At 40.0% G+C, this 26,235-nt stretch overlaps 1 protein-coding gene across 4 annotated transcripts in view; it reads left to right on the top strand.

Moving 5' to 3' along the window:
* Nucleotides 1-26,235, top strand: part of MACROD2 (mono-ADP ribosylhydrolase 2) — a 2,105,833-nt gene that overhangs the window by 1,890,861 nt on the left and 188,737 nt on the right. For all 4 annotated transcript variants that reach the window (XM_066237024.1, XM_066237025.1, XM_066237023.1 and 1 more), the window contains exon 9: nt 19,516-19,597. In XM_066237024.1, the coding sequence (XP_066093121.1) occupies nt 19,516-19,597 (82 nt within the window). The remainder of the gene's footprint in view (nt 1-19,515; nt 19,598-26,235) is intronic.

The raw sequence follows: 26,235 nt of genomic DNA, 5'->3' as shown, positions 1-26,235 counted from the left end.
AATCCAGCTCTAGAGAGAGGCAGAACAAGATTTGACTCTTCCTTGAAGCCACCTCCGAGTATTAAGGACCACTGTCAAGGTGGGCATTGGGGATTACTGATTTCAGTAGAGCTGAATATGCAGGTGCCTGGCACTTGTTGGGGGTGCTCAGAAGATATCCTGGCAGAGGCAACGGGAAAGTTACAGCATCAAGAATTTAAAAATTTGAGAGTCATTAAGCTTTGGAAACTTTTAATTTCAATCTCTTTACTTCGAAGGTGAGAAATAGAGGTCCTAAGTGAGGCTGTGATTTGTTAACAACTAACACCCAGAGTTAATGAGACAAAAGTTCAGAAATGCTTTTCTTTTAAATCAAAATAAATTTATGTTATTTTTTTCTTTTTTGACCTCTGGAAGACAATGAAGAAAATAGCCAATATCAGTATAGGGATAAAAAAATTTCCTTCCATCCTTCTAAGTTCTTTGGCTGGTCTAATAATCAAATTGACTTAAGACAGATTAACAATAGAAAAAATAAATTATATACATACAAGAACACCATAAAAATATGAGACCTCCAGGCAGTCAGGCAAAAAAAACGAACGAACAAACAAAAAAACTTATATGCCATTCTGAGCTAAGGAGAATGGGGGAGGAGCCTGGAACTTCAAAGGGGAGGCCCACAATTCAGAGGGAGGTGAAAAAAGCAAATGCCATGCCGAGACAGCCGGACACACAGAAGGCTTGGTCTCCTGGCCTTGCTGAGCACAACTAGTCCAGGCCACACTAGCGAGATTATTGTAGGTAGCTACGGGACAAGGAAGTTTTTCTTTAATGTGCTGGGTCTTGATTGCCTTCTGCTCAAAATAGTCCACATGTCCAAGTGGCACATTTAAGGGATGATTGTTCTGAACCCCTACATTGATTTACTTCTCAATTTCCCTTGATTCTCACATTAATGGGAATAATGGAAATACACTCCAAAATATATATATATATATATATATATATATATATATATATATATGTTGCCTTGCTATTTTGAACATCATAAATAATTCTTGTTTTAAATTCTACTGTTACTTTTAATGCTTACATAAAAGCTATAGATGGATAGAGAAGGAGAGAGATAGACAAGTTTCAGCTACTAGTATTGGGCAGACTACACTCTCGAACTTATATGGGGCATGTAATACTCTCTTCCTCCTTCGCCCCAGGAGTTTACTTCATTCCTCAAGAAATCAACACTTGACTTTGTTTAGTGTGTGAGATCGTTTATTTTTGAATATGAAGATCAGTTACCCGGAAGAATTTGACTAGAGATTGTATATTCTGAGGCAGATTTATTTAACAGGATAAGCATCAGGAAAAGAGACAGGAATCAGAAGACTAGATTTTAATGTCAGCTTTTTTCCTTACCACATAGTGACACTTAACTCACTGGGTAGCTCCTCTTTGCTGCACTCCATTTATAAGATGGGTGGGATCATAAATTGATGAAGCTACTGTGGAACATAGTATGGAAATTTCTTTTTAAAAATTAAGACTAGAACTATCATATGATCCAGAAATTACTCCTCTGGGTGTTTATGAAAATAGTAATTTGTAAAAATACATGCACCTCTATGTTCATTGCAGCATTGTTTACAATAGCTATGATATGAAAACAACTTAAGTATTCATAACTAGTATGAGAAATGAATAAAGAAGATGTGATAGATAGATAGATAGATAGATAGATGATAGATAGATAGATAGATAGAATACTACTCAGCCATATAAAAGATGAAACACTACCATTTGCAACAATGTAGACAGATCTTGAGAGTCTTATACTAAGTGAAATAAGTCAGAAAAGGGCTCTGGCCAGATAGCTTGGTTGGTTAGAGCATTATCCAGAAGCTCAGAGGTTGCTGGTTCAACCCCTGGTCAGGGCACATATAGGAACAGATCAATGTTCCTGTTTCTCCCTTCCTCTCCTGCCAAAATCAGTAAATAAAAATTATATTTATATATTGCCTGACCAGGTGGTGGTGCAGCAGATAGAGAGTCAGACTGGGATGCGGAGGACCCAAGTTCAAGACCCTGAGGTCACCAGCTTGAGCGTGAGCTCATCTGGTTTGAGCAAAGCTCACCAGCTTGGACTCAAGGTCGCTGGCTTGAGCAAGGGGTTACTCGGTCTGCTGTAGCCCCACGGTCAAGGCACATATGAGAAAGCAATCAATGAACAACTAAGGTGTCACAATGAAAAACTAATGATTAATGCTTCTCATTTCTCTCCGTTCCTGTCTGTCTGTCCCTATCTCTGTCTCTCTCTCTGTGTCTCTGTAAAAAAAAAAAAAAAAATTATATTAAAAAAGTCAGAAAAGGACAAAAGTGGTATATAAAACAAAAAAAGCAAGTAACAAACTAACAACAAAACTCATAGATACTGATGACAGAATAGTGGTTACCAGGGAGAAGCGGGGTGGGAGAGGGTGAGCTGGGTAAACAGGGTCAAATAGATGGTTGTGGAAGGAAAATAGACTTTGGTGGTACACATGCAAGAAAGTATACAGGTATCAAATTATAATGTTGTATACCAAAATGTATACAGTTATTAACCAATGTTACCTCAATAAATACATTTTTTTTTGTATTTTTCTGAAGCTGGAAACGGGGAGGCAGTCAGACAGACTCCCACATGCGCCCGACCGGGATCCACCCGGCACGCCCACCAGGGGGTGATGCTCTGCCCATCTTGCGGCATTGCTCTGCCGCAATCAGAACCATTCTAGCGCCTGAGGCAGAGGCCACAGAGCTATCCTCAGCGCCTGGGCAAACTTTGCTCCAGTGGAGCCTTGGCTGCAGGAGGGGAAGAGAGAGACAGAGAGGAAGGAGAGGGGGAGGGGTGGAGAAGCAGATGGGCGCTTCTCCTGTGTGCCCTGGCCAAGAATCGAACCCGGGACTCCTGTATGCCAGGCCGACGCTCTACCACTGAGCCAACCAGCCAGGGCCAATAAATACATTTAAAAGAAAGAAATGGAGCAATTTATCATACCTCTCCTCTGACTACAAGTTTTATTATAAAGTAAAATGAGGTAATGGACATGAAAGCATTTTGCAGAATTTTATGCTGACGCCAATTGGCATTGTTATCACACATTTATCATTACCACATCCTGATTCTTAGGAACTGATTGGGTTAGAACAAGTTCAAAGAAGGCAGGGGCTCATTCCACTCTAGTTTGTTTCTTGGGGAAAGTATGATTATGGCTCTTCCTAAATGTGCTGTTTGAGCAGAGTAACGTTTTTCATGTGGCTTACGCCAGTTCATGTTTGTGTATTGGTACAGTTATGTTAATTTAATAGGATATTTTCTCTCCAGTGCTTCTTCGCTTTGGAAACAGGATAATGAAACAGCATTATGACTTCTGCTAAATGAATGGGCCTGTTCACAATAACTGATACCTAAGTGAATTCATGCAGAGGTATTTGGATGTTGCAGACCAAATTAACTGGCTGAAAATCCATTAACTTCAGGGCTCCGGATGGATATTTAGGATAATTTCTGAAGTACAAATGTAAAAGTCATGCTAGAATTTTCTTTGGCATATGCGTAGACATTCTACCATGGGCCCATTTAAAAAGTCAATATCATAATAATCACATCGAAGTGAAAATAACACAGCATTATGTGTGTGATCAGAAAGCTGCTGCTGGAAGTCCAGCCACCCCAGAAAAATGAAAGATACACAGTTAGCATCTGCAATTTGCTTTGCTCCTGGATGCCTTGAATGTTGTGGCATTTCATGTTATAAGAAATATAAATTAGACATCTGTGATTACTTTGGTTTTATGGCATTACAGTAAGAATACGAAGGGTCCTCTTTCATTATTCACCCATCTCCACATTTGCTTTATATGAGTAATCTCGACCCCACCACTCACAACCCACTTCATCTGGATATTCTCTCTCTCTTTTAATTTTTTTTTGTTTTGTTTTTGTTTGTTTTTTTAGTGAGAGGAGGGGAGGCAGAGAGACAGATTCCCGCATGCACACTGTCCAGGATCTACCCACCAAGCCCACTAGGGGGCAATGCTTTGCCCATGTGGGACCGCTGCTCTGTTGCAGCCGGAGCCATTTTTAGCACCTGAGGCAGAGGTCATGGAGCCATCTTCAGTGCCCGAGGCCAACTCGCTGGAGCCAATCAAGCCATGACTGTGGGAGGTGGGGGCTGGGGGAGAGAAGCAGATGGGCACTTTTCCTGTGTGCGCTGACTGGGAATTAAACCTGGGACATCCCCATGCCAGGCCAATACTCTACCACTGAGCCAACCAGCCAGGGCCTGGACATTCTTTCTTACCAATAGTTGATCTTCTCCCCCCTGTCATCTGCCTGCAGATATCTGAGTGACAATTATTTTCCTTGCATGAAGAGAAAATTTTACATTGATTAAGAATAAAAACTATAAATAGAAACCAAAATCTAGAGCACGTACAAGTTTTGCTAGTGCTGCCAACAAAGAGACTGACAGACTCAATGAATCAATTGACCAGGATGGCCTTTGGTGGTGTTATTCAAATCCCCTATGAGAGGCTGACCTGCCAAGAGTTATAATAAGAGACACTGGATGTGTCCCTGCAGTCAGGAAGTTTATAATCCAGGTGGAAAACATGATAACCACATAAAATGTCATCCTCAGCATATCGAACATCCCTCCTTCTCCTGGGTCTTTGAAAATGCTAACACTTATCAGGCATGTGCTGTGTAATTAGCCCTTAATACAGACCATTTTCTATTCCTTGCAGCAGGCTTGTGAGGTGGAACAAAGCATAATCTCCATTCTATGGATGTGAAAACTGAGTTTTAGTGAGGTTAAGTAGCTTGCCCAACGTTACACAGCTGGTAACGTTGGTCGCAGCGGGCTTCATAAGCAAGCTCCGAGGCTGCACTGTCTACAAGGCAGTGCGTGTGTGTGTGTGTGTGTGTGTGTGTGTGTGTAAGGCTTCTTTCTCTGTACAGTTAAACCTCCTTGAAAACAGGAACATTTCTCTCTTACGAGTCCTATGTCCTCCATAGTCCCTGCTATTTCTTGCAGAAATAACGTATGCATTAAACGCAATATTGCTGAGTGTCAGCTCCATGTTTGGTACATGGTGATGCACAAAAGGATAAGGAAAACTACAAGGCAGTATAAAAATGCCTTGTTAATGAGCCAGCAGCATATTTTTTATCAGAAATATCATTTGAACAATAGGGATTTTTATAGGAAGCATAAAAGTATGTTGTAAGAGAACTACTTTATGAAAATATCGTCAACTAGTATTCTGATAATAACCTAGAACATTAGAGAAATCACATGTGATGGCACTCATTTAGACTATACTTTAATCAGCTAGTAAAACAACAGTTCTCAAAGTCAAGTTGTGGGGAGTGTACTGGGTTAAATAGCGTCTTCCCAAATTTCATGTCTACCTGGAATTTCAAAATGTGACCATTTTAGAACAGGGTATAATCTGGATATAACTGCTTGAATTCAGATAAGCTCATGCTAGTGACTGGTATTCATATAAAAAGGCCCTGTAAAAACCATGTAAGTAATCACTGATACCCTGCATAGAAATGCCCAGGGGTAAGGGAATGCTTGTTAAAAATGCTGATTCCTGGGCACCACTCCAAACTGACAAATCTCAAAGATTCTTTTCTTTTTTTAATTTTTTATTTATTCATTTTAGAGAGGAGAGGGAGAGAGAGAGAGAGAGAGAGAGAGAGAGAGAGAGAGAAGGGGGGAGGAGCTGGAAGCATCAACTCCCATATGTGCCTTGACCAGGCAAGCCCAGGGTTTCGAACCGGCGACCTCAGCATTTCCAGGTCGACGCTTTATCCACTGCGCCACCACAGGTCAGGCCCCAAACTGACAAATCTCAATGTCTGTGAGTAAAGTCAAGAATCAGCATTTTTACTGGGAAGTTTTATGCTTACTGAAGTTTGAGAAATATGACTTTTGGAAATGTGAAGACGTATCAGACACATAACTCTCTCTGCTGGCCATAATTCTTGGTCAAGGAGCTGGGTCATGGAAGGTAACATGATAAGGGATAATCTTACTTGTGGCAAAAATGTGCTATAAGCATCCGCAGGAGTAGAGACCATCGTGAGTACTACATTAGATAAGTGTGTTAGAATTCACAAAATTTATTTTGGCCTGTCACCTGTGGCATCAGTCTAAAAGATGCTGTTACCCATTTCACACCTGCTGGCTGGGGAAGAAGCAGTTAAAGGTCAGAGCTGCTGACCAACATAGAGAACATACAAGACACTACATGAGCAGACTATATGATGAACTCATATCATTGCAGCAACATCCTCAACATCAGGGAAAGAAAAACAGCAATACAATTTCCCGAGAACCAGGACTTTTCTCAAAGTGGACTTCAACTTATTTTAAAAACTTATGGCTTCTGCACATGAAGTTTCCCATATACTTAGCCTGGCAATTAAGTGCTCTTTAAATAATTTGTGTCCTAGAATGTGTGTATATGTTTCACAACTGAGAAGTTAAATTCAATAGCAGAATAGAATCCTAGTTAAAATTGTTCAATCAATGAATCATCAATGGGTCTTTCCAAATAATTTTTTTAAATATTCACAAAATTCAATTTTGGCTCCCCTTCCCAATCTTCTCCAAAGTATGACACAGAGAATGGATTTGTTTATACCAAGTAAATCATCCAGTAAAATTCTACAGAACAAGTTCACACTTCAGGCGGAAAGTTTAATGTGGATTTTGGCAATGTTATTTTAAAATCATGTCTCTCTAAGTAATTGAATAGTTACTCTCTAAACTGTGTAAATATGCCATTTGCATGTCCATATTTTTGTAATTTGAGCACTTCCTCTCCTGCTGAAAGATGGTCGGACAGAACATTATTAGATACAGCATAGATTGAATAAAGCATTGTTTCTCTGATAAAAATGCAAACAAAGTCTTTATTTTTATTGCTCTTAAATTTTGACCTGAGCCAGCATGGGAACTGTCAGTGAAAGTAAGGAAGCAACCTCTGCAGCATCGAGCATCACAGATGCTGCCGCAGAGTCAAGTGTAGAAAATAGATTTGTAAAGGATTACAGCAGCACTCATTATATAACAAGACTCAGTATAATGAGTTGGGGACATCTGTTGGCTATTTTCAGAAAGCTGCCATTCTATTACCCTCTATTAAGATAATCTTAGTGGATACCTGGTTTTTATTGTTCTTTTTTTTTTCCTACATGTCCCAGTGACTAAAGAGGTTGACATGTATTTCTGTGTTCTAGTCTTGTTCTTTATTTTTTGGAGAAGGGAAGGAATGTTGTTATTGTTTTGGTTTTGGTTGTTTGGTTATTCCTTTGTTTTGTTTTAAATTTTGTTTTCCTTAAAAAGAATAAAAAAAGACTGTTTTACCAAAATTAGGATAATAACAGTAATTGTGTGGTTAGTGTTCTGGGTGACCTGAGCTTGCACATAGAAAACCACATACCTCAGTGTCTAACACAGAAGAGTTCAATAATATCAGTCTTTTCCTATCCCTTTCCTTCCCCTGAGAAGATGCTGATGCTCAGAATGGGTTCAGTTTTAAAATGTAGAGTTTAGAAGACTGAATTATGGAAGTTCATATATCTTTATGTTTAACAATAACTATCTATCTCCCTAATCATGCAACTGTACCAATACCGCGCACACATGCTCTGTATCACTAAATCATGATTTTCTGGGAACTAACATAAAAGGTGGTGTCTCCGCAGAGGATTTATAATATAGTTGGGCACGTGTGTTCCTTTATCTGGCATTTGGAGAGAGTTGATATGAACTGGCTACTGAGTAGATAAAAATACAAAGTCACTATCCAGGGCTTGAAGCAGTTAGTACGTTCTAGAAGAGAGAAAGGGAAGATGGCGAGGGCTGTGAGGAGCCATACAGATGGACCCCTCTCTTTTATATGCTGCTCAAAAACACCCGCCCACACAAGTACCACGCACATACAGAGATCTCTGCCGTCGCCGTCTAGCCGAACGGGGCATTTTAAATAGAACCACTTTGATGTGCTACTTCTCATTGTATGAGACATGAACCTATGGAAAATAACTCAGGATTGATTGTTCTCTTGAGGTTTCCACTTGAACAACAAAAAGATTCTTCCTTGCAGGAGCAGGAGGAATATCAGCTTGAAGAAAAACAGCTTTTGTCCTCACAAAATGCTCTTTGAGATGATATGTGAATAAGCCTCCTTTGAACTGTAAACTGTGTGTTCTTGCGTTTCAGTTGCTAATGGGCATGTAGAGAAAATGGGGACACACTGGACAGGCGGTTTACACGTGGGTGGTGGCACTGTTCTGCTGAGCCTCACGACCAGGCTTCAGAGCCACCTGAGACTTTGCATAGCATTTCCATTTTGAGGGGAGTTCTTTATTTCTCCTGATGATGGCATTTTTTTTTTAAGATTGCCATTTGTTGGCTTTATAAAGCGCTATCCTCCTGGACAACCTCATAAGCAGCAATGAATGACAATTCTTCCTTGAAATTTTTAATCACTGTGGCGAAAAAGACAAAAAAAGAATAATTATAAACCTTTGTAGCTGAACCATCTCTGCAGATGTTCTTAATCAAATAAAAGAAAAAGGACACAGCATGTTCTCAGAAGGAAGAGTATGAAATATACAGGAAGAGGTCGCAGCTGGGTTCACAGGAGCTCTGCAGGAGGACTTGATAAACAATAGCTTCATCATGGAAGGGTTAATTTCAAGTCGCTGATTGTGAGGAACTTTGAGAGAAAGATCTACTTGTAGCACTGCCTTGTCAGTTTGAGGGTGCTGGGGGCACCATGTGAGTGTTAGCAAAATGTAGCAAGGAGGTCTGTATCTCAACGGAGTGAGAAGCTGAATTGTATTAAACTAGTTTTTGATTGGCTGAGACAAGGATTAGAGTGCTTTTAGATTATTTGTGGGAGAAGTAGGGTAAAGAAGGTCAACACAGAACATGCAATCAAGTTAGCAAGCTGAGCAACCTGAATCTCCCCCCCACTCCTCCCGTGGAGAAGTCACCCAACAGTGAAGAAGTGGAGTATTTAAACATCAATATCTGCTAGTCTTTGGCTGAGAGCTGCTAGGGTGTGGACAGACATTCTCCAAATTCCCAGCTTACTAGATAATTGATCAGAATCTTTTAGAACAAAGAAAGCCTTCAGGCAAAGATTGCAGATGCTTGGTCGCACTGTGGCTTGTCCTACTAAGACATGAGAGAATATGGACAGGGCACCACAGCACCTGTGACAACCTCCAACCACACAGACTCACTTTCTTCTTTATGGCTTTGTTAAAACCCTTCTAAGTAACTAACCTTGCACACAAAAGACATCCAATAATCTTATACAGAAGTATGCACCTGCCATTAGGAACAAGAAATACCTCTACCAAAATGCATTTCCTTTCAGCTCAGGGTGGCTACAGCCCTGTTAAAAGAGACCTCACCTTGACTTGGGGTGGCTGGCATTGCACAATGGCCTGTGGACCCATTTCCCATCCTCAGAATGGAGTACACATAAAGCTCACTTCCCAGTGGGCAGGATCACGTGGAGCCCCCATCTCTACGAATCTACTGTCATTTTATCTGGGATACACGTATAGCTTGTGTTGACTTATAATGCTCCTTTAAAGTGAATCCTGGCCCCTTAGCCATCAGTCAGCCCGGCACAGAATGTGGGTGTTTCTCTACAAAGAGCTGGTAGTAGAGCTAGTGGCACTTCACGTGTGACTGGTTGTTGCCTATTGTATCATTGGAAATGATGAAGCAAGTGGATGTAACAAGGAAACAATTCAGATTGCCAGAAACAGAGTATTGTTGTCCCAGGGGGAGTTTCCTGAGAAGCAGACCGAGAATGAGACTTGCGACAGGAGGTTCACTGGATCACACTCTAGATCAACACCCGGGGGGCGGGGAGCGGGATGAGGGCATCAGGGCGGGAAGAGAGAGCAGTTGACACACCAGGACACCAGGAACTCTGAGGCTGGGGGTGGCATATTGGTTTTTTGGGCTGCCGCGCAAAGTACCATTGACCGGGTGGTTTCAAGAACCGAAATTATTTCCTCGCCTTTCTAGATGTCAGAGGTCTGAGATCCGGGTGTCAGCAAGGTTGGTTTCTTCTGAGGCCTCTGTCCTTGGCTTGCTGATGACTGTCTTCTCCCTGCGTCCTCACATGGTTTCTCTCTGAGTGCGTCTGTGCCCTAACACCCGCTTCTTATGAGGACACCAGTCATGTTGGGTTAAGGACCATCCTCATGATCTCATTTTAACTTAATCACCTCTTTAAACACCCTAATTCCAAATACAGTTAAATTGGAGACCCTGGGGATTAGGACTTCAACATATGATTTTTTTTGAAGGAATTTCATCTAGTTGAGGAAAGGGGTCTGGGACTTCAGACCACTGCACAGGTCAGTCACTGGATGAGAGGGTCAGGGGGGTGAGGTGCCCTTTCTTCAGAGGACAGCCCCCGGAGATGATCTCTTCAGAACTGTCAGCCCCTGGCAGCTCAGCCACAGGACGATTGACTGACGGCACTCGCCCCGCAGGGAGGGGCAGGAAGGAATAGCACATCCCAGCACCCTTTCCAATTCTGGAAAGGGAATCTGTTCTTTACTTTTCACTGGCATTTTCCTCAGTGCCCCCAGGGTTGTTTCTTTCTGGTGACAAGGGCCAAGCCAGCTTTTAGAACTGCAGGTCCCGAGCCCTTGTGTGTGCCTGGGTCTGTTCCATGTGGAGCATACACACCGGCTTAAAGACCACGACAGAGGTGTCATTTGCGAGGTTGTCCATTTTGATCGATATGAAACAGGCTTGGAAATTAACTTGTATGAGTGAGCCTGCAGCTCAAATCAAAGTAACTCCTGGTTCTTTGGCTACAGGGCCATTTTTTTCCCTCTCATAGGGTTGAAGACAAGTCAAAAAGAGCAATTTATCAAAATAAAACAAGGAGACTCTGAATTGTGCTGCCACAGAGAAATGACAGATGAACTGAGTTTGCAAAAAATAAATTATTAAATAAATAAAATAAATAAAATAAAGTGTTCTTTTTATGCATGCAGAAGCAATTTCACAATGCCACAAGTGCCCTTTGTGGATTTATGGATTATAAATGCTCTCCAGTTCATCCAACCATCTCTGGGAACGTGGGGAGAAAAATTTTCCTATCCTGTAACCTGGAAATTTAAATACTAGCCTCTGTGGTGGAGTGTACACATCTGAACATACCTAATACCTTTAAGAACCAGAAGAATGATTATTGGTGACATTTGACAAGGAAATTAAAATATCAGAACAGAGACTCTGATAGGGTTCTGTGAAATCCTGTCCGTTGCTGCAGCCCAACTGTTAGTTCATTCTTTTTCTTCTCTCTCTGTCATTGGCTCATTTGGTGAGACCAAAATAAACAAAACAACACAACACAAAACAAAAAACAAAACAAAAAAAGAAGCTGCTTATATATGACATGGGCCATTTTTGTAAATGTTTCTTTTAAGGAAGAATTCCTCAGCAGTGTTGAAATTGGAATAAAATGAGCCTTTAGCATATCAGTTCAAAAAAGTGCTACCAACATTCTCTGGTCTGTACTTCTTTTTGACCTGTTTAAAATATCAGAGTAGGAAAAAAAGAACTCCCCAGCTGAACAAGTGAACAATGATTATATCTATATGCGAGCTCTATATTTCAGCGACCTTATGAATAATAACTTTACAAATAAATAACCAGTGTTAATGTAGCATTTGCTATATGTCAAACCCTTTGCTGAGGACTTTACATAAAGTATCTCATGTGGTCTTTATGGCCAACTGTGGCAGGTAGGATTCTCAGATTCTCCCAAGAGTCCCAACATCTGGTATATACACACATTTGCTGAGTAATTTGAACCTAGGGACTGCTGTGAAGAGATTTTGCAAATGTAATTAAAGTCCAAAATCAGTTGATTTTACAATAGAGACACTATACAGGTGGGCCTGACCTAATCATAGGAGTCCTTTAAATCTGCATGTAGAGGTCAGATATGGAGGAAGCCAGAGATTCAAAATTGTAAAGGATTAAAAATGCCTTTGCTGGCTTGAAGATGGAGTGGACATCTGGCAAGTAATGCACGTGACCTCTAAGAACTGAGAGTGACTCTGAGGTGACAACCAGCAAGGAAATGAATACCTCGCTCCTACAACCTCAAAAAACTACATTCTGCCAACAAGAAAAATAAACTTAGCTGTTGATTTCTCTCCTTTGACAAGAATTCAGTCCAGATGAAACCTTGATTTCACCCTTATGATGCCCTGAACAGAGAACCCAGTTATACCATGCCCGACCTTTAATCTACAAAACCACAAGCTGATAAACAGGGGTTGTTTTAAGTCACTATGTTTGTGGTAATTCGGTACACAGCAACAGAGAACTGATACACCAGGAGGAGGGCAGGATGCTCTTCTTCACTGCCCTTGATGGGAGAGGATGGACGAGGACCCAGGCAGCCAACTTCTTGTTTTTGTTCTTCAGTTAGTCACTGGTGACCTTATTCCCTTGTTCTTCTGTTTAACCTTGATTTACTCTTCTCACCAAGCAAGCTCCGATGGTTCTGTTCTTCCACCCCGCTCAAAACCTGTCCTTATATATATACAACTTTGATAATTAAACCTGGAACTTTCATCCACTCATTAGCAGCAGCCACTGTTTTATCAAATACACCAATATCCAAGCCTGCGCTGGTGAGGCTGTTGGTTTAACTTTTGGGAAGCCTAAGACTTCACTCCTAATGCCCATCAGGCGGTACTTACACAGGGGTGATCTCTGTCAGCCCTTAGTCCAAACATTATTGGCATGCACACCAGAGTTTTTAATGTTTTTCATTTGTCATTGGGGAAGCAAATTACACTCATCAATATTCATTCATTCCCCCCAGTATCGCTGAACACAGGATAATCTTTGCTGTGTCAACTGCCCTAGGACTGGTAGCCATGACTAAAGGAGGTTGGCTGCAGGTATTCCAAACCTGCTTCACTGTGTGAGTTTCCTCAGAGATAGCGGCTATGATTCTAAACAAGATTAATAGTACTTATGTCATCATGCTATGGGGCATAAAACCCCAACTGTGGATGAATGGATATCTTGGTGAAAGAAATACATCTTGACTCCTTTCTGCCTTGATGGGAAGGTACAGTTGGCATCAGTGGAATTATAGGTAGAGATGGCCTTTAGAAGGTTATCTGTGAAAGGACTGTTTGACCTCTAAGTCAATAAAAATAGATTTTGTTGTTGACCAAGACAACTGTAGCAGGACTTTGAACATTAAAAAAAAAATCTCACTGAAGTATGACATACAGAAAAGAACACAGATCCCAAGCACACCACTTGCTACATTTTAAAGACTGAACACAGTTTGGAACCAGCACCCAGATCAAAAAACCAGCCTCCCGGGCATACTGTCACCTCAAAGTAACTGCTATTCTGACTTCTAACACCTTGGGCGATTTTGCTTATTTCTCTAATGTTTCTGAACTTTATAGAAATGGAATCATTCAGGGTGTACTCTTTTATTTTTTTTTCTGACTCTTGTATGAATAGGTCACAATTTATTTCCCTATGCTACCGTTTTAGGCATGTAAGTCTCTTCCAATTTGGAGGTATTGCAGGAAGGCTGCTATGAACATCGTGGTGGGTATCTTCCTGGCAACATTCGGCTGGTAGGAAGCTTAGGAGTGAAATTGCCTATAGCCTTAGCCTTAGGCAAATTCAGCTCATTTCGTAGATCCCGCCATATAATCTTCTAAAGTGGTTTCATCAATTTTTACTCCCAAAAGCAGAATGTGAAAGTTTTGTTAGTTCACATCTGTGCCAATAGTTAATATTGTCCTTTCATTTTGCAAAAGCTTTCGAACTTTTAATACACTTTAGTTTACAGGCGTTACCATCATTTCTGTTGTGAAAATAATAAGTACCTATATGAAAACATCAGTACTAAGGTTAAAAACCATTGTGCTCTGCATAGTATCATTGGCTAAGATGACAGGTGGTAGCAATAAGTGACTCATGTCCTTTGTATTGCTCTTTTTGACTTTGCAAAAGCACCCAGGCTCCTCTATAATTCTGTTCTCGGGTCTTCTGGAAAACATAAAGGAAACTCTACTTCCTAAAGAAGTTAATTTTTGGTTCTGGAAATAAACACCCTTGAAAAATATCCACTGTATACTTTTAGTCAAGTGCATTTGCCTGAACGTATACTCTGCAAATATATTATCGAACACATATTATCTGTCAGGACTTACGCCATGCCCTGAATGTGAAAATGAACACTGCTCGATTAAGGTTCTAATTTAAGATATAATAAGGACTATAGTCCAGTTAATTCTTAAAAACATGAATGTTGCCTTTTGTATTATTTGCAACTATGTTTTAGCCTGAGGACCCATCTGAGTTTACTGACAACCTGTCCATGAAAAATGAGTGTTAGTCATTGTATGTACTCTTAAAAGAATGGATGCACACGGTAGGAAGTTCACTAAGAAGATGGACCAGGACCAACAAAAGAAGTTCATCTTGAAGGAAATAATTGGAATTTGAGCAGCCTTGACAGGTTACATGCCTCCAAAAAGGAACACAGTTACTATTTCTTGCCCTTCACAGTGTTTCTCTCATGATCTTCAATGAGGTGGTATTAAAGATTTTGTCAGTCAAGGTTTAATAAGGGAAGCGGAGCTTGTGGGTGATGTGGAATAAGGGGTTTGTTACAGGGACTAGATTTTATACAATTGTGGGAGAACCTGGGAAAGTGGCCGTGCAGAGGGGAGGGTTGGCTGAGCAGAGCAAAGCTCCTACCCAGGAGCCATGAGAGGGAGCTGAAGAGAAAGTCTCCAGGAGGCCATTGCTCTGCCTCGGATCAGGCCTGAAGTATGTCAGCAGGACAGGTAACCAAGGCCGCCTCTGGAGTCAGGAGATGGTCAAGGGGAAAGCTGGATGCAAAGTTGAAAAGAACAAAGACAAAGGAAAAACCATGAAGGTGAACTAGACCCCACAGGGACAGGCTGCCGCAATCCTCTGCCTCTCAGTGCGTGGAGCTCCCAAACTCAACGCCCCACAGGAGCTGGTGCCCAGCAGCAGAGCTGCAGGTGTGCCCAGTCCGGGACTCCGACAGCCTGGGCAGGAGAACCAGCAGGAGCTGCAGAGGCGGGAGGCCAGGGGAGGAGCAGCATGTACACAAATGCCCAGGGCCTGGTGCCCTCCAGCCACCTGCCTAGTGCAATGGCTGCAGCTGCACTTCTGCCCTCCGAATCTCATGGGAAGTCCTCTGTGACCAACCCTTACCCACAGCCATTCAGAGAAATGTAATTGCAACTGATCTAGGTTGATGGAGTCCAGTGCTACCACAGAGATAGACGGTAACTGAGATTTTCTAAAAATAAATAAATAAAAAGAGGACGCAATTCAAGCCTCTCTTTATAAAGACATAAAAACTGGGGCTCAGAGAAGCGAGGGCTTGTCCAATGTCACAGAGACCTGGGTGATGTCACAGGCGGAACACTGGATATGAGGATGGAAGCCTGGAGTTTCTTCACTAATTGTTTGGCCTTCACTCCATGCTGGATTCAAGTTTTCTTGTGAGAGAAGGCTGCATGAGCTAGGTCCAACAAATCAAAGGTGCTCAGTTAACATCTAGTGAATAAATGAATAAACATAGTCTCTCAAGAACAACTGTTTTATAAAACTGTTCTTGTGCCTAACAGAAAATAAAAATTAAAACCATGCTCCTGAACCTCAATCATTAGGCAGGCTTATACATTCTGCTGAAATTTATCTGGGGCCAGAAGAGACCACCCAGGCCTTTGCACAAGTCGGACTTCGGTCTCTGGGTCATGTAGCAATTAGACTTTCTACATAGTTTTTGTCACCCTATTGTGGCTTCTACTTGGTCCATTCAGTCTGAGCTTTCCAGCAGGGTCCAGGGTCACAGAGCTAAAACAGAAAGAATCCCCCAGACGGCAACAGGAAGAACTGAGAGAGTATCAGATTTTCGGAAACGTGTCTGTAGGTTTTGCTCATGAATCCGCCGCGTGGGCAGAGTTCAGCAGGCAGAGCTTACCTCTGCTCCATGTGACATCACATGGGGTAGCTCAAGAGCCAGGAGCTGGGGTCATCTGGAGGGTGCTGACTCTCAGCTAGGACTGCGGTTAGACTTCTACACGTAGGTCCTTCAGGTGGTATCTCTTCCTTCTGGTGTGATGAGTGGGTATAAGAGTGAGCCTTCAAAGAGGACCAGGCGGAAACCATATCACCTTTTATGTCAGGGACTCATTATCATTTCTGCTAGAGCTGCAGACACTCCCAGATTCAAGAGGAGGAAATGAAGATGCCACTGTCGATGGGAGGAGTCCTACGGACATTTCAGAGGTGCCTCAGGGACTGGGCATCTTGGAAAATGCCATCTACCGCAAACCTTGATCAACACCCACATGAGGTCATGAACCCAGAGCTGGTAATCAAAGCAGGTCTTGACCACAGAAAATATACTTATTCACACATGTATAAATATGTACACGTGTGCATATGTAACAAGTATGTGGCAAATGAAGTTAATTCTCAGGTTCATCTTGCTTCCAAGATATTTTCAGTGTCGTGCCTGAAGACAAGGAAACCACACCACTCAGTTTAAAATAAAAGTCCTTTTTCCTGATCGTCCACCTTCTCACTGGGAAAATAAATTTTGGACCCATGCTATTTCCATGGTAACAAAGCCTGAGATGCTGAAAATGTTTTATAATTCTTCGCAATATTTAAGAAATCTGTATTTAGTCGGTGTGGTGTTTAAAAGTAGGCTCGATAGCAGTATTACCACAAACCCTTCTCTGCACAAACACACAACACATACACAAACATACAAGCTACCTACCTGAGTGTTTAAAAAATTCCATAATTTATACCAACCGATGATAAAAAAAAAGGGGGGAAATGAGTATGAAACTTGGTCTTCTTAGGTCCGCTTTGAGTCAGATTTTCTTGTTTTGATTTTGATCTCATTTAGGTAGTTTTAGAAATAACCTGACCATTTGGAGCGTGGAGAAAAAGTCCGCCACCACGAGTACAGAGAGGGATTAACTACGGAGTCTGGAAACCTTCAGCAGCTCAGTGCTGCTGGAGAGCAGAGTGTGTCTGACAGGCTTATTTGACCATTAGAACTTCTCAGTGTAAAGTAGTTCAGAGAGACAAAAAATTATGAAAATATAACCATGTACCATATTTTTTGCTCCATAAGACATACTTTTTCCCCCCAAAAGTGGAGGGGAAAACGCCCATGCATCTTAGGGAGTGAAAAATATGGTATTTTATTAAATATTTTAACACACCGTTAGGTTCAGAATATTTTTTTTTCTCCCTAAAACTCTAGGTGTGTTTTATGGTCAGGTGCATCTTATGGAGTGAAAAATACAGTGTATACCACCACAGTTAACAGCTATTAAGCATTTGCAATATTTTTCTGAAATTTCTTTCCCTTCTAAATAAATATTGATATTAACTATTCAGTTGAAGGCTTACTTGTCCATCTCTTTACCTTCTCTCCTTCCCCAAAAATCATCATCATCCTGAAGATTGTGTGTGACATTCCTGTGTATGTTTCTGTACATTCATACTTATAAATGAGTCCTTATCCTGCTGTGTTTTTGTGCTTTAAAACTGACCGGATTGCTCAATGGATAGAGCATCCACCCAACATGTAGACATCCCAGGTTCAATTCTCACTCAGGGTAGAGAAGAGAAGCGATCATCAGCTTCTCTCCCCCCTTCCTCTCCCTCTTCTCTCCCTTTCCCCCTCCTACAGCTATTGTTTCAATTGGTCTGAGCATCAGCCTCAGGTGCTGCGGATAACTCAGTTGATTCGAGCATCAGCCCCAGACGAGGGTTGCAGGGTAGATCCTAATCAGGGTGCACACGGGATTCTGTCTCACTATCTTCCCTCCTCTCACTTTAAAAAACAACAACCGTATATATAAATTATACTATAGAATATATGACCCTTTAGAACTCATTTCTATTGCTCAACATTGTGATTTTTATCTTTAGCCACAAGGCATGAGGAGAGTGGAGACTGGCACTCAGTATTGCACAGACAGTTAATCATTTATGTGACTAAATTTATAGTTCATCTAGAGAATAAGTTGCTGGTGACAGTTTCTGCATTTGGAGAAAATTTTAGTGATATGCAGACAGGACTGGACACCAGAAATTCAAGTGAACATAGAGAAGAGAAAATCTGTATCCTTGCACAGCAGTTCTTCCATTTTGGAAGGCCAGCTGCTTTCTCTTCTACCCATCCTTTGTGGGCAGTTACTGTGGCTGCATGGTCTTTGATGATAGCCCCATAGAAGTCCAGTGAGTGCCCAGGAGGCAGTGTAGACTTGTGCAGGGATTGGGGAGCCACATGTCTGAGTTTCCCTCAGAGAACCCTGGTGATTCCTCTTGCCCTGTCCCTCCCTCCCACCCCCCTCCCCACCCTGCCCCTGTAGTTCCCTTTACTGGGATCTTTGGACTTGGCTCACATGAGTCCAGGTTGGGAGAGCTGGGGGGATGGGGGATGCTATTCATTTGGTTCTTTCATATCCTACCTCGTGCACATCCCACTTCCATTCTTTACTGTCAGGAGAAATGCCTCACTTACTGTTCTGTTCAATTATCAGTTGTACTTCGATAGATTGAGTAATTTTTAACTTACTGTATGTTGTTACAATAAAGGATCTAATGGTGTATTTATTTCAAGGCACCAAATTGAGTCACAGATTTAATATCAGATATACGTGAGCTATTACCTGAACTCCGTCTCTGTTCTCTGCTTACCCTATTACTCTCCAAACATCTCAAAGAAACTCCTGTGCACAAACTCTCTCAAAGCAGAAAAGGGAACTGCACGCACATTTTATTTTTGAGGTGGCATTTACTTAACCCATAATTGTTACCAGGTTAAAATTATAGTGGTTTCATATTAATTGTACTTCATTTCTGAATAAGTTAAGCTAAGAGCAAGTGACTTCATGCAAATTAAACTGCAAGAAGCTTTCAGGGATGTATTTAAAGACTATCAGGTTTGATAAATATATTTGTTTAACAAGAGTAGAACAGAGAGCTTTGCTTACTGACATACTTTATTGTCAATTGGCTACACCTCTCCTGTGGCTGTTTTATAAGATGTAAAGTATAGGCATTCTGTTGGAATCTCAGATCTTATTTATAGTGTGCTGCAAAGTGGTTTATTGTCATTTATTATTTCTTATTTGATTTATATAACATCTTTTTACCAAACAGCCTATGGGTTTATTTACATACAGAGTACACACGCACACACACACACACACACTTGAACTTCACTCAATATTGTCATGTAATTAGCAGTACAGCACAAAAAATCTGTAGGAGGCTTCTCATTTCATTTTTGTTCCCAAACCATGTTCTGGGAAGCAATGCCATATTTCTTTTCACTTTGAATGTTATTGTTTGCCTCTAGGTGGATCGGATCATCTTCTGTGTCTTCTTAGAAGTCGACTTCAAAATCTACAAAAAGAAAATGAGCGAGTTTTTCCCTGTAGGTGAGTAAAGCAATTTGTTTCCTTTGGAATTGGGGGTTGAAGAGGCGGAGGCATCACTTATATTTCTTTTCCACTTTGCATCTGAAAGACTGTAACAAGTGTATTTCCCTGTGCCAGTCACTCGGACAACTTGTACCATGATTTGGAGTAACTCAAGATGATGATAGGAAATCTAAGCCCTTGAGCTCTTGGTCTCATGAGGACATTGTGTTTTCTTGGGAACATCGATTTATCTCTTGAGTCGCAGTTCCACACATTGGATGTCAGAGACTTGACCAAATGACTTCTAATGACTCTTCCTCTGGCTCTAAATTGCATGATCTGTGATTTCTTCTTCACACTTATAAGTTGTCTGGGCCTGTGGCTACATCCACCATATTAACACCTTTGATGGAAACTGTGAGAAGCCCATTTCTGTTTGTAGTCAGAATTTAAACTTTCTGTAGTACATCCCTTTCCTCCCCAATTTTCTGGGCTCAAATTGCAATGAAGAGAGCAGCACTTTCTAAGACAGTCTGAGGAAGGAGTCTTCATCTTATTTCACACTTATTTTTGAGAATGTAGGTGTAACTTCAGGGTTATTTTTAAAGAACCTTGAGGAATGGCTGTACATTCCTTGTATGTGCTGTTAGTTAGATCTGGTTAATTTGAATATTTCTTCCCACTAATCCCTCTTCTAGTTCATGGGAGCTGCGGTTTACTTAATGATTTGTTATTTTTACATAGCCATAAGGGTCATAGTGCCCAAAGTGCTGTCCTTGATCACAGGAAGAATGGCTTCCAGGAAATCTCAAGCTACCCTGAGCACTGACGGAGCCTGCCTTTCAGAAGGCTTTCTCTTAAGGTTGTCATGTCTGTGTAAAGTGGCTTTTCATGTCAGTGGGAACAGGTAGGAAGGAGCGAGTGGAGGCAGCTGGTACCCATTCACCTCCTAAGCAGTGTCCCAGAGCCTCGTAGCGAGCGACACCATGCCTCAGATCAGAGGGTCAGTGGGCAGCTGTCAAGAACAGAAGTGACAACCGCTGGAGCTGTTGGCTCTGTGCTAACAGCGTTCAAAGTGGACTGAGTCCTTCTGGGTAGGTGGAAGTCCTCTCTAATTGAGAGGTAAAACCTGCTAAGAGTATTGAATTTGGGACATTACCGACAGTGTTTCCCTAAGCAGAATGTATTGCAATTCCAAAAAGACTCCCATGTTACAAAGAATATTGTTTCCCCTTTTCCTTCTTCTCCTAATTCTCTTTTTTCACCTTTCTTTATATTTTAAGCAACTAGGTGTTTTACCGACAGTAAAACACTGAATAACTATTTGATTGAGAGCTGTGAATATGAGTTGAATTTAATAAATTATTTTCCCCATAACCGAATGGCTTACTTTTCCTGTTTCAGCCTCCTCGTTTTATCCTTTCTCTTTATTTCCTATGTAACCACAGTCAGCTGACCATGCCTGCACCTCTGCATTTTTAAATAGTCTTAAAAGAGTTTATTTAGGTAAAAAATGTGACTTATCATGGTGTGTGTTGTAAGTAGTCTCATGTCTTGTCAATATCAGCATACTTTATAAGATTTTATAAATTTTGGGTTCCTTGAGATGTTTTGAAATAACATTATTTTTATTTTTGTCTTCTAAGATGAAAATGTGATTTTACTCTGACATAAGATAAGAAATAATTCCAGAAGTACAATCCATTGATATTAAAATGAATCCATCCATTAGCAGGTATTTCCAATGATGCACAGCCAAATATCATACTACAATTTTTAAAAATGAGACCATTTTATTGGTTTAGAGCATATTAATAACTATGCAAATAAATGATTATTTGAAAAAATGCTATTCTAAATAAACCTAAAATGCATTTTAATACTTGAGCCAGTGAAATACTAATAAAATCATCTTCAGTTTCGCATCAACGCTTTGAATCATGGCACATTCATGAAATTATTTCCCGTGCATATTTATAATAGCAAGTGCATCTCTAAACTAAATGTCAAAATCATCCAAAATCATTGAATATTTCTGCACTGCTTAAGCAAAAGTTTTGCAAATTCTAATTAAGCAATATGAAATATGGGTAACCTCTAATGGAATATGTGACTGCTAATATAGAAGATATACATTATCTGTCCATAATTTGAATTTATGGTTAATTTATAGCCATACCATCTTTGATTAGAATATAATTTTTCTGACTTGCCATATATTTTTCCTAGACTGACTTATTCAGAGTATCTCTAACTATAACTAGTCTTTTTAATTCTTTTCAATGCAATAATGATAATAGTTTAAGGGGGAAATGCTGTTTTTATATTAAACCAAATCTCTGTTTCGGGGTAATCACATGTCTTTAAATTTCACATTTAGGAGTGAGAAACAAAACAAGTTAGGCTAGAAAAGATCATATTGAGGCTATAACACATGCATAACTACTCCCTAACATTAGTGATAGGAATAATAGCTATCATTTGTAATTTTTAGGTATAGAGAATGATGCATACTTGAGAATAATGAGGTATACAACTAGGAAGCAATGCAGTTCTATTCTAAAATTGACAATAATGTCCGTCATTGAACAAGTGATAGTTAGTAGGTTAATGTCTTCAGAGCATCTTCAGGGAAGGATGGTTTCAACTTTGGGGATGCATTTGAAACACTGAGAAAGTCTCGGTCCTAATTTTATCTATTGCTCATTATTTTTCAACACCGTCATGCTTCTCTTCTTATGCCTGTAAGTGTCCTCGTGAAATCTTTTTCCACTATGAGTCAAATTGGTTCTTTAGTATAGATCTCAAAATTAAATTCCATCCAAATCATCCATTCAGTGTGGTACTGTTCCCTGTATGTGAGCAGAAAAGTGGTCAGCAGGAAATGACAGGACCTTCCGGTGTGTCCCCGAGGGAAGATGGAAAAGAGCTGTCCTCATTGGCTGGGGTTGCTCTAACCAAGTACCACAGATTGGGTGGCTCAGACAACTGGTGTGTTTTCTCACTGTCCTGTAGGCTACAAATCCAAGATCTAGGTCTCAGCAGGTTTAGTGTCTTCTGAAGTCTCTCTCCTTGGCTTGTAGCTGGCCACGTTCTTTCTGTGTCCTCATGAAGTCTTCCCTCTGTGTGTGTCTGTGTCCTGATCACCTCTTCTTATAAGGAAACCAATTGTATCAGATTAGAGCCCACTCTAATGACCTCATTTGAACTTAATTACCTATTTAAAGACCCTATCTCTATATATAGAGATATATATAGAGATATAGATATATAAGGGCACAAGTCAGCCCCTAACAGGGCCCATCATGGAAATGCAGTAGGAACCTCAAAGGAAAGAAACCAGCAACAGATTTCTTCAACAGTTTCATATCTTGTGAAGCACATTTGACTTCTCCCTTCCAGATGTATGAATTGGAGGTCTAGTGTGCCAACTTTATGAAACTATCATACACTTTGGTTGCAAATAATTTATAGTTACAATGTACCATTACATGGCTGACAGCAAGTAATATTTGTATGATCCAATTCAGAAATCTCTTTGTTCTTAACATAAAAAGCTTATATTTTTTAGTGTGTAGGATCTATTGGGTGTAATTTCCATTGATCTTGAATATGGAAAACAATTTTTATTTTTATTTATTTATTTTTATTATTGAGAGGAGGGGAGGCAGAAAGACAGACTCCTGCATGCACCCTGATCAGCATCCACCCAGCAAGCCCCCTAAGAGGGATGCTTTATTCAATTTGGCCATTATTCCATTTGTCAATGAGCGATATTTAGCACCTAAGGTGGAGGCTACAGAGCCATCCTCGGCACCAGAAGCCAACTTGCTTGAACCATTGAGCCATGACTACAAGAGGGGAAGTAGGGAGGAAGGGTGGTAGATGGTAGCTTCTCCTGTGTGCCCTCACTGGGAATTGACCCCAGGACTTCCACAGGCAGGGATGATGCTCTACCATGGAGCCAACTAGCCAGGGCCAGAAAACAATTTAAAAATTAAAGTCTAAGTCTTAATAGAAAACTTAAGGATATAAACTTAAGAATCCTGATGCTGGAGCCTGACCTGTGGTGGCACAGTGGGTAAAGCGTCGACCTGGAACCCTGAGGTCGCCGGTTCGAAACCCCGGGCTTACCTGGTCAAGGCACATATGGGAGTTGATGCTTCCTGCTTCTCCTCTGTTCTCTCTATCTCTTTCCTCTCTCTCTCTCTCTCTCTCCTCTCTCTCTAATAATAAGAATGAATAAATAAAATTTTAAAAAAAAGAAAAGCTCTTAAAAAATAAATAATAATAAAAAAAGAATCCTGATGCTGGAAATTGAAGAGATATCATTGTCAAACTTCCTCCTTCCCTTATTTTAAGGAAAACCTGCATTTGTTTACTGAAGTTGTTCTCAAGTCGGAGTGATTTTTTTTTTCAGGGGATTTGAGGCATTTATGGTTTCCACACTAATGAAGGGAGGGGCTAGTGACACCTAGCAGGTGGAAGCCACCAAAGATACTAAAAACATCCTACAATTCACAGGACAGCCACCCCCAAAAAGAATTATCCAGCTACAGATGTTAACAGTGCAGAAGTTAAGAAGCTCTTGTCTACTGGGTCTACTAGAACCATCACTCTCTAGTGTATATTCTCAGAAAACATGATTAGTTTTATGTATATTTTATATACCTAATAAATGAATATGGAGGTTAAGGCTAATATACAGAGCTAGGAAGAACAAATCCACCAATTATTTTCTCTACATAGCTCAATTGAAGCTTATTACTTCTTTGGAATAAAGTTTTCACTTTCATCATTGTTCATTGGTTTAATGACCTTTGGTTGATAAAAACCCATGTAAGTTCACAAATATGTTTTTATTTTGGAAATCTTCAACCCACTACCAATATCCGATCTTAACTGATTCATTGGCAATGGAAACACCTTTGATTAAAAATACATCTATATTCTCTTTATTTTTTAACCCTGAAAGCAATGAAATTTGTCAATATTTTTTCCTATAGAGAAATTTTTTTGGTTTAGGCAAAATACTTGTATCAACTAATTAATAGTTAACATATCTATATTTATTTAATTCTGTTATAATTCATTTATAATTATATATAGTATAATTATATCTATTTTATATAATATTATACTTTAATATTTATATATATTCATATGTTTATATTAAATATATTTATATATTTATATTAAATATGTTTATATGTTTTACATAATTATAATATATAATTTTTATAATTATTTATTTTATAATATATATTTATATTTATTTAATATATATTATATATTTATTATAGTAAATACAAAATAATTGTACTATGAGCTTAAGCTGAAACATTACTTAACCAGTCTTATGTAAAAAGTCAATTTATTTTACAATGTGCAAGTATCTGTTACTATAGCTAGATGAAGGTATAACCCTTTTTTTTCATATTTTTTTATCCTCCACAGCAAAGAAAGAATATTTATCCAAAATTTTTAAAAAATTATATCCTCTAACAAATGAGCATCTTTAAAAAATATTTACCTGGATCTACTCTTTAAAAATTAACAAAAGAAAATATTCACATTACCTCTTCTTTATCCCTTTATTAATTTTGTAAGTTTTCGTCACCCACCGTCATTCATTATCTTTTGTCCACCAATAAAGAAATGATTTATTGTATGCCTCCTATGTGCTCAAGGTTTTGATCACTGCTGCATTTAAGATGTAGTTCTGATAATACTCCTGAGAGGCAAGTATTATGCAGAACAGTTGGAAGACCACATTAACAAATACTCAAGTACAGTACTGGTGTGGTCATAGTACCAAGGGATCCAGAGGCAGATGCTTATGAGGACCAGGATGGTTGAGTTACACTTCATGGACAGCGTAACTCTCAGTAATCTTCAGAAGATGAGCAGGTACAGAGAGGTAACGCCAGGTGTTGTGGAAGTGGGCACAGAGGAAGAAGGGCAGTTCCAAGGGCGGAATTCTTTAAATAAACAGGACGTTTATATCCAATTTGCAAATCCCTGACTGAGGAATATTAGTGCTGTTATATCCTTGAGTGAGATGATGACATTGATAGAGCCTATATTTGAGGAGAATTAAGAATCAATTCTTCAATTTAAAAGAATTAAACCAGTCCTGACTTAGAGGCCAGTCTTCTAACAATAACCCTATGGTATACGTTCATCACCCGCTTTTATTGGCATAAACGTGAACAGAGGTATCCTGCCAGTGTCTGGTGTGTGTACACATTATACTTGCAGTAACAGTGCCAGAGCTTTTAGAAAGCTAATGTGCTTCCCACTGTCTGGCATATCCACATGTTCTATTTTTTTCATCTTCTTACCTGCTCCGCAGTCACCAGTTTGAAGCACAAGGTGCAGCCATCCGCTAAGGTTGTCTTTTCTCTTCTTGCCTTATCAGCAGAGTGATAAGAAGACAAAGCTTGAAGGCAGTATTGGTGACAAGGGTGGTTAGATCTGAAACAGGTAACAAATGACTCATGAAGAACTCAATACACAGTCAAAGGCATCTGTGGTAGAGAGGAAACCACTGGATTTGTCAGCACATGAAATAGTTCCTATTCCTCTTACAACCACCTTAGAACTCTGGGACTTGGAACCTGTTACTTAACCTTTCTAGGCTTCAGTTTTGTCTG

The sequence above is a fragment of the Saccopteryx bilineata genome, chromosome 6 (assembly GCF_036850765.1).
Source record: "Saccopteryx bilineata isolate mSacBil1 chromosome 6, mSacBil1_pri_phased_curated, whole genome shotgun sequence".
NCBI lineage: Eukaryota > Metazoa > Chordata > Mammalia > Chiroptera > Emballonuridae > Saccopteryx > Saccopteryx bilineata.
Note: the sequence above shows the minus strand (reverse complement) of the source record. Positions and strands in the feature narration are given on the sequence as shown.